At 38.0% G+C, this 15821-nt stretch overlaps 1 protein-coding gene across 1 annotated transcript in view; it reads right to left on the bottom strand.

Moving 5' to 3' along the window:
• LOC139709485 (uncharacterized) overlaps window positions 1-9016 on the bottom strand; it is a 175074-nt gene extending 166058 nt beyond the window's left edge. The window contains exon 1 of the mRNA XM_071621445.1: window positions 8791-9016. Coding sequence (XP_071477546.1) covers window positions 8791-8955 — 165 coding nt within the window. The 5' untranslated portion in view covers window positions 8956-9016. The remainder of the gene's footprint in view (window positions 1-8790) is intronic.
• Between the last annotated feature and the right edge of the window lie 6805 nt (window positions 9017-15821).

Raw genomic sequence — 15821 nt, 5'->3', positions numbered from 1 at the left:
TCCACTCCATACACAGTAAAAAAAGAAATGTCAACTCATCATCACCGCTCAATTCATCTCCAGTTGATAATTTGTGAGGCAGTCTCACACCAAAGGATTTAAACTCATAAACTCTGACAGTAATGTAAACCAGACAAATCAGAAGAAGACATGCAATCAATGCCACACAACACTTCTCTTTGTACGACAATGGCACATATTGAGTGCAAATGTCACAAACATTGCTTTGTCGTACTACTCTTTGTACTGCTTGCAAGGGCAACAATCTAAGCTGAATAACAACAAAAGATAATTGATTACTGAGTGAATCCCAGGACCAAAACAATGATGTGTGATACATGCTGTAGAAATCGAGTTTTTAAAAAGTCAGTGTTCACTTGGCCTCATCCTTTGATGCTTATTCTGTAGTGCAATCCATGCTGGAGCATCCAAAGTACCTACAATTTTTGTAGGTCCTATATCAAATATCAGCAAATACTTCACCATACATCTGTATTACACATAAATTGTACAATGGTACTATGACATTTTACAGCGTACCGTAGGTAGAAGATTACTCAATAACGTCACTATGCATCTAAGACCAAAATTATGACAAAACATATTCAGAAATACAATGCGATTTTATGTTTCTGATTGGCCTCGTAGACACAAATTATGGATCTTATACCAGCATATACTGTAACATGTTTGGAAACACTTTTCCTAATTCCCATCAGCATCCTCTGATCCTTGTACAATGATTCTTGGCTAGATACAACAATATACTTGTAGAAACATTTACTGTTTTAATTTCTTGCTTTGTATTATGAATTTATCCCCACGAGATCAACAAGAAATCACAGTGGGAGGGGGAAGGAGATATCATGGAAGTTTAAGGGACATCAAAACAAATGGAGATCATGACAATCGTAGGAGTTTGGAGCCTTCGCAGCTGGAGGTCAAAGAAAATCCGAGTCTGAGATTGAGACCACAGTCAATAGAACGTGATTATGTGTCACCCCATTACAGGCCCAACCATGCGTGGTGTTGGCAAGTCCTGTACATCTCGCCAAGCAGAACGGCCGTGTGAAGAACGGGAACAAAAGGTCCCTGTAGGTGTCTCAATGGCTTCCATCCTACTTTCCAGAGAAGGACCAGGATGAATGAAAACATGCATTTTATCACTTCTTTAGTTTCTCCCCATTTATCTTACCGCATAAATACAAGTAGGTCTACATGTGTGTGTGTGTGTGCGTGAGGTGGGGGTTATTTTTTTAACAAAACGCTGCAAAAATGAATGAACCCGTATCCCAACAGCAGGGTAAAAAGACATAATTGCTTGCACTTTGTAAAATCTGATGTGGGAACATCTTGCAGTTTATGACAAACAACACGGCTACACACTTACCATTTTTTCTACCGGTCAGACCTGTGCCTGTCAGACCAGTATACCCAGTTTTCAATCTTTTACTTCTCAAAACCTAAAATTTACTGACCCTTCCAATTCATGAAATTCTTGCATCAAGTTGATTAACACTGATTAAAATTCGGGGCTTATTTATGTCTACAGTGCATGTAGGGCAATTTGTCAATCAGTTGCAATACAGAATTTACTCGTCTTGATCTCCTTTGACTGGCCCTGACAATGTTGTTATTTTTTTTTTACTTTTTTTTTTTTTTTTTTACTGGTCATGTCATATCAGTAAATTCAGCAATTCCTGAAAAGTTACTTGCTCAACAGTGATTTTTACCAGTCTGGTACTGTCGGACCAATGCTGGTGTTGAACAAGATGTAATACATGAAAGATTGTGGAATTTCAACCACATTTGAATGCAGTTAATAAACTTGTTCACTGCCTATGCAAATTATTGGGTTCCTTTTGAAGATGCAATTAGTATATTACAAGTCAACAAGTTGAAAATATAAGGCTAAAGTTCATGTTTAATGCACTGACAGCTGAACCTCCGATTTTTTTTTTATTGGTATGCTGTAATGTCATTCACACACACACACACAAAAAAGGCATCGTCTGTCTTCGTGGTTGATAAAGGAAGCGCAAATAATTGACAGGAACTGCCAAATCTTATCGAATTTTCTTTGCTATAAAGCAAAGTAGTAATGAAAATTGTTAACAGCAAACGAGTACATGTAATAGACCCTGGGAACTTCAGTCTGGAAATAAACTGTGAGCAGGAAACACCTTCCCATGACAGAATGCTAATGGGTTGTATTGAAGTTGGACAGGATGAGGAAAACAAACCAGGAAGTGAACTCAACAAAGCTTGCTAAAATTTGCATCAAATCAGGACTCAAAGGGAGACACAGAAAGTAGACCTAATGACCAAATATTTTCACAATGACTGGCCAGTGATTGCTGATCTGTCCACCTCAACCCCCACCCCATCCCCTTGCAAAACAAAGGAAGCAAAGGTGCCTGTTCCTGATTCACACTCGTCTTGGCCAACGACCTGTGGAACAATGTTTCTCTCATGCCAACTGATTAAATGGTGCCATCCCCTCTTTCACAAACTCTCAAAAGTAATTTCAAATTAAAGGAATTATTTACCATTTGCAGATGAAACAAAAACCCAGCTTTAGAGCTTCACAATAGTTCTTAAAATGTGAGTTTGGGATAGAAACAACCAATGTAAAAATGTGAATCAGTATAATCAATGATAATATACAAAATGTGAACAGTAGTTCTAATAAAATTGTTTCTAGAATAAACCGTCTACAGTTATGGCTTATTGAGAAAAATGGTGATATCATTATCTCCTTCTATTTTAGGCTTTGTTGCAAAGTTTTTATAATATTATGGTAGAATGTTTTGTGATACAACTGATCTACACAATACCCATCAAATGTGACAACTCGGAACATTTTTTAAATCACTGCTCCCAATGATGAATGGTACCTTTAATGTCTGTCTGAGCAAGGCTCATATTGTCAGAAACCCACACATCTACTTTACTCACAGATTATTTCTATATCTGTAAGGGTGTTCGAGAAAGATATGAAAAGCATTTCTTCTTTGACCCTTTAAAACTTTACAAAATATTCTCCAGTGTATGATATTTTTAAACATACAGTCACAATCCTTCATCATCAACAGCATCTGTTAAATCATACATTCTTAGCAGTACTACAGCTAATGGCAGCACTACAGCTAATGGCATCACACACATTTGTGGCAGTTGTGTCACGGTATAAAGGGCATACAGTCTGAAGCTTCGCCCACAATTAACAATGCATTCAGTTCTAGCGCTGAACAATTCCCAATATCACACAGTTTGCATTTCCTTGCAATAACCTTCACAGTCCTCCAGAACAGGATCTAGGTGAGTACAGTGCACGGTTTGATTATATCAATTTTTGGCATTTAAATGGCAATCCCTTTAACAAGCTAATGACTTTCTCAGGCTACTACAATGTAGGACTAACAGATTGGATCACTCTGTAAAAAAGTACATATTTAAAGAGGAAATCCATTGAACTCATAAAATTTTACTCTTTTTTATCAGACTATCTTATATTTGGACTGGATTTCCCCTTTAATACAAAGTGCTCTGGTAGAAGGTGAAGTTAAAAAAATTGACCATACCACATAGTTTATGCTGTTTTGTGGGTCATTTATAGGCAATAGCATTGTAGGTCCCTTCTAAATGTCCATTTCCTAAAGGATAGTGGCCTGAAAAATGGAGCAAAGTAAATCTGTTTTCATACAAAATCTCTTTACAGACTGATAAAACAAAGGAAGAGAATCTTACAAGCCAATGGTGTACATAACATGCTTAAAGATTAAAATTGTACTCATCCAGCCAGTGGGTGCCTGTAAAGACCAAACACGGCTGCTTGAAAGTAAAACTTGTTTGATAATAAATATGTCCACTACAATACAGGTAGATTGTACCGGTTGCCCAGCACTGCCTTGTTTTGGATCTGGTTAATATGCAACAATTTGAGGTAAGTTTACTTCAAAAACATGATAGGGTTTCTACAAAACCTAGCATTTGTAAAAAAACAAGGTATTAGCACAAAATGACACAAAACAAAGGCAATGATTTAACACAGATCTTTTAGCTTGATCAAATGTCTGCTCGTGATGCAATGCAAAATGGAGACGAACATCCGATGATCAAACAAAGGGTGAGACAGGGATTACAACGGGCAGGACACCTGCGGAAACTCAGGATCGGCCTCGAAGCGGGGGAGTAAACAAGTGGAGACAACAGCACACAGAGATAATAGCATCAGAAAAAAACAAGGGAGATAGAGACGGAGCGAGAGGCATTCATTTGCATTGTTTTCATCAAGTTCAGGGAAGATTACTAACTCCACTGAACACCCAGTTTGGATACTGCGAGGGGCAAACATCGTGGCTTCGTGGCACGCCGATCGCCACTTTTAACCGACTCAAACCACTCGCGGCGCTCCGCCGCATCATGAGGCAGAGGAAGTCTGAGATTTAGTGACATCACAGACGGGGCAAGAATCCAGACAGTTTGAGTGCTGGCACCAAGGAAGTAATTTGGCAATTTGTGCCAGTTAAGCAGCCTTATTACTTCCACGTGCACATTGTTAACAACTGGGCTTGGTGTATGTTTTGAGACAAAGAATTTCGTTTCCATGGCAGCTATCATGCTGTAATGACCATCAAGGTAATGAGTAAACAAAAACATGTTCATGGATAAAGCTCCGTGAGAGTGGGAGTAACTACTTGCAGTTTCTCTATAAAATAAAAGGAAAAAACAATTACATGCATTTATTTTCATCAGACTGCAAAATCTATGATACAATGTACCTGCACTATTCTTCTCCAGAGATGACGAAAGTCTTCAACTTGCAGAGAATTCATTTATTATTTATTCATGAATGAGCAAAATTCTCTGATTGTTCAAAAACAAAGAAGTTTTGTCTTCAGGGCCCCATTTCATAAAAAAGTTGATATGATAGCAACTCTTGTTGGAATGGCAATTGTCATGGTAATGACAAGAATTCAGCTTCCTGATTGGCTGTTGCTACAGGAAGTTGTCATTCATGCAAGAGTTGCTATCCTAACATCTTTTATGAAATGGGGCCCAGCAGATCATGTACTTTGTTACAAGTTAGGGCCAGCCAGGGCAACGATTTTAAAAGTTGGGGGGGGGGGGGCAGTTTATATCTCTGGTGCTACTTCCGGGTTTCATCAGCTGACAAGCAAAAACAAAAAACAAAAGCCTTCACCGCAATTTTCTGGTACAACTTTGGCTGACAAGCAACAAAAATAAAAAATAAATTAAAAAAAGATTTCACCACATTTTTCTGGTGCCACTTCCAGGGTAAAATAAAGGGGGGCCCAAATTGTTAAACCCTCTGTATTCCTTTGTATTATGCAACAAAAATAAAAGTGGGGGGCCCAAGCCCCCTCCACTCCGCTTGCGCTGGCCCTGCAAGTGTACAATTTATGTCCAGTGAGTGTCACTGCAAATGGTTCAGGTAACCTTCTTGGTTCATAAAAGCATTGGATGTGTTTTACAAATCTTCAAAATGTCATTAATATCTTCTCATTTTTTTCTTGGAAAATATGTATTACAGACTTCAGCCACAAACAGAAATTTAATTTGCATGGAATTTCAGCCATTTATTGAATTTCCCCTGAATCTTTCACCAGAAAGTAAGGGGAAAAACGCCAAAGGGACAGGACAGCTATGGCTGGTGCTGACCTGAGTGTATTTGACTGCACAGCGGGTGTTCTCAACTACACGACGACGCAAAAAAAAAAAAACAAAAAAAAAAACAAAAAAAAAACCAGCAGTGGGGACGAATGTCAACAAGTATTCTCCGTCAGTACATGAACTTTGAAGCCTTGCGCAGGGAAGCAAACTAAATGGGGCGCTACATGTACAAAAGAGACCAACAATTTCTGCTTTTCTGGAAGATTTTTCTCTTTTTGGAAAACGACATCCAATACAGTATCCTGTAAGTCCGGGGGATTAATACGCTTAACCCCCTCTGCGCTTTTCTGCAGAATGCCGCCCGCTGCCTGTCTAGGGGGCTCGATGGTCCTGCAGACAAACTGCTGATGAAATATCAAGTGCAAGTTGGACTAATTACCACATGATGACTGACGATGTACAAAGTCTTGTGTGCATGTCTTTCTGAAAGCAGATGTGCGGGCAACACAGGAGTTGTGTCTACTGTATGTAGTTGTTTACTGCCCTGAACATTCACGAATGGTGCCACATGATTGCATGCTGTATCCATTGCAGAATCTCATGTTTGCCCACTTTGCTAGAAGACAAAAGATGCATGACTCGCATTAAATGCAGTAGAACTAAAACAATACAACAGTGCATTCCTTTACACTTGGCCTATAAAAAAGAAAAGAATAAAAAAGGGCTGAATTTGTTGCTATAGCATGTATCATTCATCAGGGCTACATTTCAAATGCAGGTGGGTTAGACTCAAACTGTCAAAGATCCCATTTCTACTAAACTAGTAAAGTTTGCTAAATGATCAGTTCTCTAAAATTTCCTATGGTAGGCATCTTAGTTTTAAAAGTAAAAGCTACCAACTGATAGAATCTTGCCACTCATGATATTCTTGTAGGATTCTCTCAATCTAAATGAGTGATCAATCTAAAAAATTGTGCTTTAAGAAGTCTGTTCCTAATTCCTTTCCACTGTTAAATAGGCAAAATAGAAAGTCTCCAGCACAATGAACAAAACAGCTTCCACAAACATCATGTTACTGTGGTGCTAAGCAAAATGTACTTTCACATTCATGTGCATGTACAGTAGATGTCTCAAATTCCACATTTAACCCAACTGCACCAAAATCACAGGATTCCTACTTAAAGGACAAGTTCACCTTCATAAACATAAGGATTGAGAAAAATGCAACAATATTAGTAGAACACATCAGTGAAAGTTTGAGGAAAATTGGACAATCGATGCAAAAGTTATGAATTTTTTTAATTTTTGTGTTGGAACCGCCGGATGAGGAGACTACTACAGCTTGTGAGTCATATGCGTACAACAGTATAAAGAAAATATAAAAGAAAATTCAACATATTTTCACTTTTTTCGCATAATAAAAGAGCAATTGACTTGCCTCTTTCTAAAGGCAGGGGGAATAATATTACCCAACACATTTATTGGTAACGAGTCAGGGGAATGTGTACTTTTTTCAAAAGATGGAATTTTGTGAAATTCTCTTTATATTTTCCTTATATTGTTGTACGCATGTGACATCTAAGTTATTCATACACTGCAGTAGTCTTCTCATCCAGCGGGTACTGCACAAAAACTTCAAAAATTCATAACTTTTGAACGGATTGTCTGATTTTCCTCAAACTTTCAATGATGTGTTCTACTAATATTGCTACATTCTCTCAATCCTTATGTTTATGAAGGTGAACTTGTCCTTTAATACAATGTAGCCTATTTCCAATTACATGAATTTGAACTTTGCAAATCAATTTTCAGAAAGTGCCAAGTTCGGCATCGACTTTCAAGTTGTCACTCAAAACTATTGGCAACTCACTCTTCGCAAGAAATTGTGTCGTATGCAGCCTGCACAGTCTTGACCTGAAGTTAGCCGTCAAATATTATGCAAATGGAATCCAACACACAGGAGCTAAAAATCCATGTGTAATGATTGTAGCCAGTTGAAAGAAGTTGGTATTATTGAGAAATGTATGTCTGTCTGTCTGTATAATGTATGTTTCTAACAGTTTTTCCATCTAGATAGAAATTTCCATCTAATATACTTCTATGTATGGTCTCATGCGATCTAGGAACTGTATTTGTCATCCAACTTGAGTCAACTAGCCACACCTTGAAGTAATTCAATTGAACATTCATTATTTGCTCTCGATTACTTGAAAGATGCATTGCAAAATATTAGATGGCTAACTTAAGGTTCAGACTGTGCAGGCAGTGCACACCACAGTAGCTCGCGAAGATGAAAGTCGATGTCAATATTGATGCTTCCAGATTTCGTTCATATTTGCCTGAGTAACTGGAAATAAAACTATTCATATGTGATTTTGGTGCCATTTCGGTTTCCAGAATTTGAGACACATGGATCGATATGAAAGTACATACGTATGTTAACGCTACATACTAATTACTATTAATGTTCTTTTGATCTGTGTGCACAGACTGGGTAAACTATATAAATCACAGAATTAGAATTTCTAACTCAACTCTCATCAACACTTGCACCAGTGTAGTGACAGACAAGAACACCATGCACCCATAATGTATCTTTTCCTTCTTGAAATTTGTTGCCCAATAAGCTTTTTAGCCGTATAGTGTAGGCTTAGCATACACAGTAATATCATCAACTGTAAAAGTCGACAATACTCTTTGAGAGTGATGTACTTATTGGAAGAAGAAGAAGAAGAAGAAAAGTTAAGCAACACCTAGTAATAGTATTCCTGTCAGTAATTTTATATTAGAGGTCTACCTATGCAGAGGTCTATAAATAGGCTATAGTATAGCCTATATATATAGCTATACGAAGAGTAATTTTCAATGTTCTTAACACGATTTCATTAAAGTTGGGTCTAAACGACAACATCCACAAATAATATCCTGTAAAGTGTAAATCGCCAGCAACAGAAATAAGCCATCCCGCGGTCTTGCTACCGGTACTGAACTCCACCCGTAAGTTCCGGGAGGCAGCAACAACAACAGGTGGTGGATATTATTTGCCACCGGTCTCAAATATCTGTGCTGCCGTATTGCGAGAACGGCAGGACACATCACACGAAAGCGAGAGCGTAGCCATGTCGCTACTCGGCGATACAGCATCTTTCATACCTTATGTGGCGGCTGTAGTACCCTATGCAGCGTTGGTAATTGATCCTCAAGTGGCAGATATTCGTTAAAATGAAAGTGTGGGGCTCTGGTAGGCTCTGCAAAGACTGTACTAGCGAAAGGATCCGTGTCGTTCATAAATTGCACCCGGCATGTAAACGTCGCCATGATGATGCCAGTTGTTGCTGCCTGTAAGCTGCGCCGCGATGCTACGGCTCAGCTGGCTGGCTCTCTCTACTGGGCACTTTATTACTCCCCAATCCAAATGACACTTGTTGGATCGATGACTGACTGCCAGGAGTGCGTTTACGGCTAGCATGCCGTTCTCTCTTTCCGTGACTACACACAAATGCACGCCCGACAATCCAGCGTGCGCGGTGGTGAAAAAGGAGCTGGTAGTATGGTATCCCTCTTTTTTTTTCCCAAATAGGGGGAGTGCTTTGGTAAACAATGACTCAAACTGTTTTTTCGCGCCTTGTGAAAGGCAGTTTCGTGTAGCATAATACCGATGCTCGTTCTTTCGAATGTTCGTTGTTCCGAAGCATAAGTTCTGTATACCTAGATGTTAGATAATCTAAGAATGAAATACTAGTAGGGATTGTTAATAAGTTTCATGTGGCGTTCATTCATTCATTCATTCATTTTCATTTCATCTCGGTATACAAGCTTCAGCCAGGGTTGTTCTTCAACATGTCCGTTCACAGATTAAAAAAAAACCCAACAACAACAAGATGCAATGCTATAATAACAAAGTGATACAAAATTGATATACGAAATCATTGAAGAAAAAAAAAGGAATGATCGATTAGGCCTAACTACTACAGCAACATGAACGTAATAAGGCGTAAATATGAATAGGTTCGTTTTAAAAAGTGCATGTTATACACATTTATTCCGTTTTCGTTAGCTAAGGAATGACATATTATGCCTTTTCTCATTTTCGGATTAACGAACCTTCGACATAACGAACTGTAACCGCAACACCTTTTCCTGCTCGTCAGCAGGAAATTAGGGATAAACTTTGATTCTTCGGATTTCGGTTTTGCAGTCTATTTTTCTTCGGGAATCTCGAGACTTCGTCACGGTTCTTATCGGCGGCGTTCCCTTTGCACATAACAGAGCTGTAAGTGTCTCGTTGGAGCTATATACTATTATTAAGTTACACATCTCTAGAGGAAGAAGATTCATCTCTTAACTTTTTGCAAGATAGGCCTACTTTAGTAACCAACCACTGTGTGAAACAATTCTGAGAGTAGATTAAAGTTTATCAGGCCGGAATTGTTGAAAATCGGTTTTGAAAATAAGTTTAATGTCTGAGTCATCCAAAAGCAAAGTAAAACAAAGCGATCCTAATAAAAGATGAGCCCCACCTTTTATTACGATCACTTTGTTTTGGATACTTAGCCATTTTCAAAATCAATTTTCGTCAAGTAAACTTTGAATTCCTCTTAGAATCATATTTTTCATATTTCAATAAAGATTTCTCATTATCTAAAAAAAAAAAATCATCATCAAAAAGTTGGAAATCTATCCATCTCAGCCGAAACTGACCATCCCTTTAGGGCCTAATGGCACAAAATGTTATAGATAATCCCCAGGAAGATACAAACAATGAACTACAACAATGTTGTTAAGAAAATCTCAGATAACCACAACACATCATGAAAATTCTCCTCGTCTGTAAATCGATTCAACATTATGTTTATACGTCCAAGGTTTGATTATGAGGGAGTAGAATTAACATGAGTCGCCCTCATTTGAGAGCATCGTTTGCGTTGGGAGAAAGGAGACTCATTCTCACGCAGAGTTGAAATGACTTTGTGCATGAGCATGTAAAACAGAAGAGGAACAGGAGGAGGAGGACGACGACGACAACGACATCAAAGACAAATTTCCATGCCTATTAGTGTTTCAGTGGGGGGGGGGGGGTGGACGGGGCGCGATTGTGCACTCCTCTTCGAGTTCTCCGCTCACTTGTTGATCAACTCACTGGCTCCTTTCCATGTGCTGATTGTTCATGAACTGCATGTATATGTTTTGTGAAAATTAGCGAAATTTCACAATTTCAGAACTTCTGTAGTTTTTAATCGTATTTTGATTAATTTTTCAGTATTGTGCTTATGGAATTGTACTCTTTCTTTCAGACTATCCCGCGGGATGATATAGCTTTGGATGAGATTTGGATTCAGATTTTAACTTTTTGCAAGATAAAGCACCACTTGTATGAACTATTAAAGAGCATACAATTTTAAAAGGAATTAGAGATTCATTAACACTGATGGAAATCGGTTTTGAAAAGGCTGAGATATCTAAAAACAAAGTAAAACAAAGTGGCCTAATAAAAGGTGGTTCGCACTTTTTATTAGGATCACTTTGTTTTGCTTTGTTTTTGGATATCAGCCATTTCAAAACCGATTTTCACATATAGAGATGAAATTTTAATTCCTTTAAGAATTGTATTCTCTTTAATATTTAATTCAAGTGTTTTTAATCTCACAAAAAGTTAAAACCTAAATTCCCACCTCAACCAAAAACAGTACCATCCCTTTAACTTTTTGAATTTTAATCTGTGAGATTTAAAGTTTTTATGGAAATGTTTTTAATCAAATTGATAGATAGAATGGGCCTATAAAAAGACATTGAGAAAAAGTTCATAACTTTCACTGCTTTTCTTGGAACAGTTTGTTTGAGAATTTAAGGGTTACGCATGGCGAATATTGTGAACTCTTTCTCGTCACACTATGGGGCACTATTAATAGGAGAAAGTAAACACTCCGGTAAGTTTGGGGGCGTCGGAATTTCTGTGACGTCATAGAATAGCCAAGAGGGTGAGCTGAGTTTACGATTACCTAGATATGACGTCAAAATTACAGCGAACAGTAGCCAGAACAAGCTGCAGGTATTGAGTTACGAGAGAGGCTGTGCGATTTCGCTAGGTGTTTTATCTCTCGTCAGCTGCCGCTAATTCTTCGAAAATACTCAGTGCATGCAAGGGACAGATGTATCACTAATTTTCCTCCTCTCACATGAACTCCACACCAACCACAAAAGATCAAGGGAAGATATGCTTATCCTCTCCCTCCATCCACACTCCACTCCAATCACACCCCTCCTTGAAAATCATTACATCATCAGCACCAAAGATAGTTTCATTTGCTTAAATTATTATAGCAAGAAAAGTGACCAGCCGATGTTCGTTCATTCCGCTCTCAGAATCGGCTGCTTTGTAAACTATAAAGCATGTAACTGTAGGTGGCGCTATTAAAAAGTCAGAAATGCCACCGCTGTGAATGACACTGCAGCCAGTGCAGGCTGAGATTACTCCACGAACGACTCGCTTGAAGCTGGTGTAGACGTCAGAATAAAAGACACCTCATGTTTTGTTAACTCTACATCTTTCTTGTTCTAAATACCTTCCTGTTCGTTTGTTTTTACTGCTTTTGAAAATCAGTTCTGGGATGTGGTAATCTCAAATTTTATATCAGTATAAAGCGTTACCATTTTTAAAGAGAGGATTACCTCAAGAACATGATTGTGTAACACCAATTTTAGCAAAATTGCTTCCAGCAGAATGAATAGCAGAACATTAAACGTGTGTGCTTGAGTTGAATTGAATGAATGGAATTGAATCGATTTGTTGCGTAGCCAGTAAGCAAGCAACCACGGGACCGACGCGTCCCGTCGAAGCCGCGTCACGACGGCTTACGTGGTTAGCAATGAGAATAATTATAGTGCCTTGCCTATCAATAATAGTTGGCTTTCGAACCAGAGACCTCGTGATTGAAAGCCCGTTGTTTTATCCGCTGAGCCACAACAGCTATTCAACTGCTCCTCGATCAGTGAAGTGGAACGCCACATCACCGCTGGTGGCGCTGTTTAAAGTGAGAAAATAACTGCTGTCATTTAAAGGGATGGTATAGTTTTGGTTTAGATGAGGATTCAGCTTAAATAACTTTTTGCAAGATACTTGGGAACCACTGTAATGTTAAAGAGCATACAATTCAAAAGAAATTCAAACTTTATTTGATGAAAATCGCTTCTGAAAGGCTGAGATATCCAAAAACCAAGTAAAAAAAGCGATCCTACTATTAAAGCTGGGTCCCTGTTTTTATTAGAATCACCCTGTTTTGGATATCTCTGCTATTTCAAAACCAATTTTCATCAAATAAACTTTGATTCCTCCTAGAATTATTATGCTCTTTCATATTTCGTAGAAGATTTCTCATCATCGCAAAATATCATCATTAAAAGACACATTGGAAACCTCAAGCCCCATCTCAACCGAAACAATACCATCCCTTTAAACAGAATGGAAAGGATATTCGTAGCTTGATAAGCATTCTCCCTTATTATTCATTTAGAATCCATTTCAAATGTACAATTGGATGACGATGTGAGTTTCCAGCCTTAGGGTGCTCTTGTTGTTTTCATAATCTGATAATCTGTTCTCGTAATACAATGATGTGTATCTGCCATTTATCCCCATGTACATTATGCAAGTCTTTTTTAAGTTTTGGTCTGTTCAACTCTATTCTACAAGAATTTACATTTTTCACATAAAACGACGGCAGTATACATTGGAACTACACGAGCAACTGGTCTAATGTAGGTATTAAACAGAAACGAACAAAGTATGGAACAAGGGAACCGAACTAAAAGTCAACCGTAGGGAGAAGAAAGTATGCGTGGACATAGGTCTGTACCTGATGGCATCATACATTGAAAAGTTGATGTATATGATTTGACAGGAAATATAGTCACAATAGCCACGAAAGCCGGTATTAAAGGGGGAAAAATGAGAATCACATTGTCCATTTACTACATACAGTGGCGGATCCCTTTATCATTTGTTAAAACAAAAGAAATTAAAAGAAAAAATGGGGTATGTGCGCCCCCATTTGCCCCCTCTTTAATTTTGTAAAGGCTCCCCTCTTTACGGAATTCCTGGATCCCCCCCCCTCCGACGTATAGCAATACACAGTGCCATGGGTGTCCCAATTGCACTTTGAATTACACAAGTATAATGGCTGTCCCCCTAATGTGAATTATCGTAAAATTTGCATTTTGTACAGACATAATCTCAGAAAAGACATGAAGAGTTTGTTCGCAAAAACCGATAAGTCCATATTTGCCAAATGGAGATATTTGCGATTAAAGGTCAAGAAAAATAAAGAGAATAATAAGAAAATTTTTGCTTGTTTTGACCATAACTTCAAAGATGTACCTTTATGTAGTGACCAATATATCATTTAAAAGGTTTTATTTTGTACTTTATGACAGAAAAAATACTTCAAAATCTTCAGAAATGGACTTATCGGTTTTTGCGCACAAACTCTTCACATACTCTTCGTGTATACAGTTGAATAAACAAACGAATAAGAATTACAAGTCACTTGACATTCTACCTGATATCCATGGAAATAGGTTTACAAGGGGAAAGGGGAATTATGGGAAAATCTTTTGTCGACATTCCTTGTCTTAGAATCGCGTGGAGATTCGGAGAATTTTTCTTCGATGTATTGACTGCTTTCACTGGCCGCACACAAGGTTTTTATCTGTTACGGCAGTGTATCATTTTCCCTGCTGTCATTTCGTATTCTTTAATTTATTTATTTTTTCAGATTAAATGCCTTGTGTTGGGGTTCCACGGGCTTGGCTGCAATACGCATATTCGTTGTATCAGCCACATCAAAACAAAGTTCTATGAATTAGTTATGAGGGCATGCAACCATGCATGATAAAGACCCAGCATTTTAGATGCAGTATACTTTTCATTCACGACACGAAGGTGCAATGCTGCCCTCCTTCGGTAAAACTGAATGCAATTTGCGGAGACATTGTATACATTCTGTGTATACTAATGATTAGCAAAACGAGTCTGTCTGTTACGGTTACACTTGTCATTTGCTCTGCGACAATTACCCCGTCCTAGTTTCTCGATCCAAGGACATAGGGTTGGGGTTGTGATAGTGTTTTAGGTTTAGTTTGATGTAAGGATTGGGATTGCGGATATTATAATCTATGTTTAGCTTACCATATTTCATTCACATCGGCTTCAATGCAATGTCTCTGAGTAATATATTTATAACCAGGTCTGTAAGACGTGTCGCAGCCTATCACCTATTATAGCCTCAAAGAAGAATTTAAGAGTGCGAGACTGATTATGTGCCATGTGGTTTCTTTTTTTTTTAATCAAAGTCCCGTGATATAGGGCTAAATGTAGGTATCCACCATATTGCAACGCTTATCGTGTACGTGACGTTCTTTAAGATGATTACACGCAGATATTAATTTTCCAGGAAAAAATCATCTTAATGCAGTATACAAAATTTAAGAAATTATGACTTTTTTTTTTCTCGAAAGGAAAGATTTCATCCTGAATGTAATGTGGAGTAACTCGCAACACATTGCAGTTAAGTGACGGACACACAGCATAACTATTCCAAATAGTCACGCGTATTATAAGAAGCATAATATCCGTACACTCATCGGGCCCAAAGGTAATAATTATCTGATGCTTGCACTTACAACCTCGCCGCCGTAATGCAATCAACCATGTTCTATTGTGGCAACGTAATCTGATCATCCTTGCACAAAATTATTTTCTTCATTATGATTCCTGATAATATATGAAAAACAAACAAACCAAAAACAAGCATCATATAGTGTTTCCTGCAAGGATAAAACAATATCATTAACAAACCTTGACATTACATTGTATAACATACTGTTGATTTTGTGCTTTACGTATGAGAGCCTGATTACAGATGGAGAGAGTAGACCTACATTAGAAATATTTGCATCGTGTTCTGAGCATGCGTCATACAATCATCAGTGTCTTGATGGAGCTGTGAAACCAAGCATTTAATCGTGAACAACAAATCAAATGAGGAGTATAGGCCTGCAAGAGAACGGGGGGAGGGGGAGGATCTCGTTTTTTTTCTTTGTCGCCCGCCAAAGCATTGTTCGGTTTAAAAGATAATTATCTATATATATATATATATATATATATATATATATATATATATGTACAT

Source organism: Diadema antillarum, unplaced genomic scaffold (genome assembly GCF_040938485.1).
Source record: "Diadema antillarum isolate AM-2024a unplaced genomic scaffold, OU_Dant_1.0 seq00001438_RagTag, whole genome shotgun sequence".
NCBI classification, from domain to species: Eukaryota; Metazoa; Echinodermata; class Echinoidea; order Diadematoida; family Diadematidae; genus Diadema; species Diadema antillarum.
This window is presented reverse-complemented; position numbering and strand designations above follow the sequence as displayed.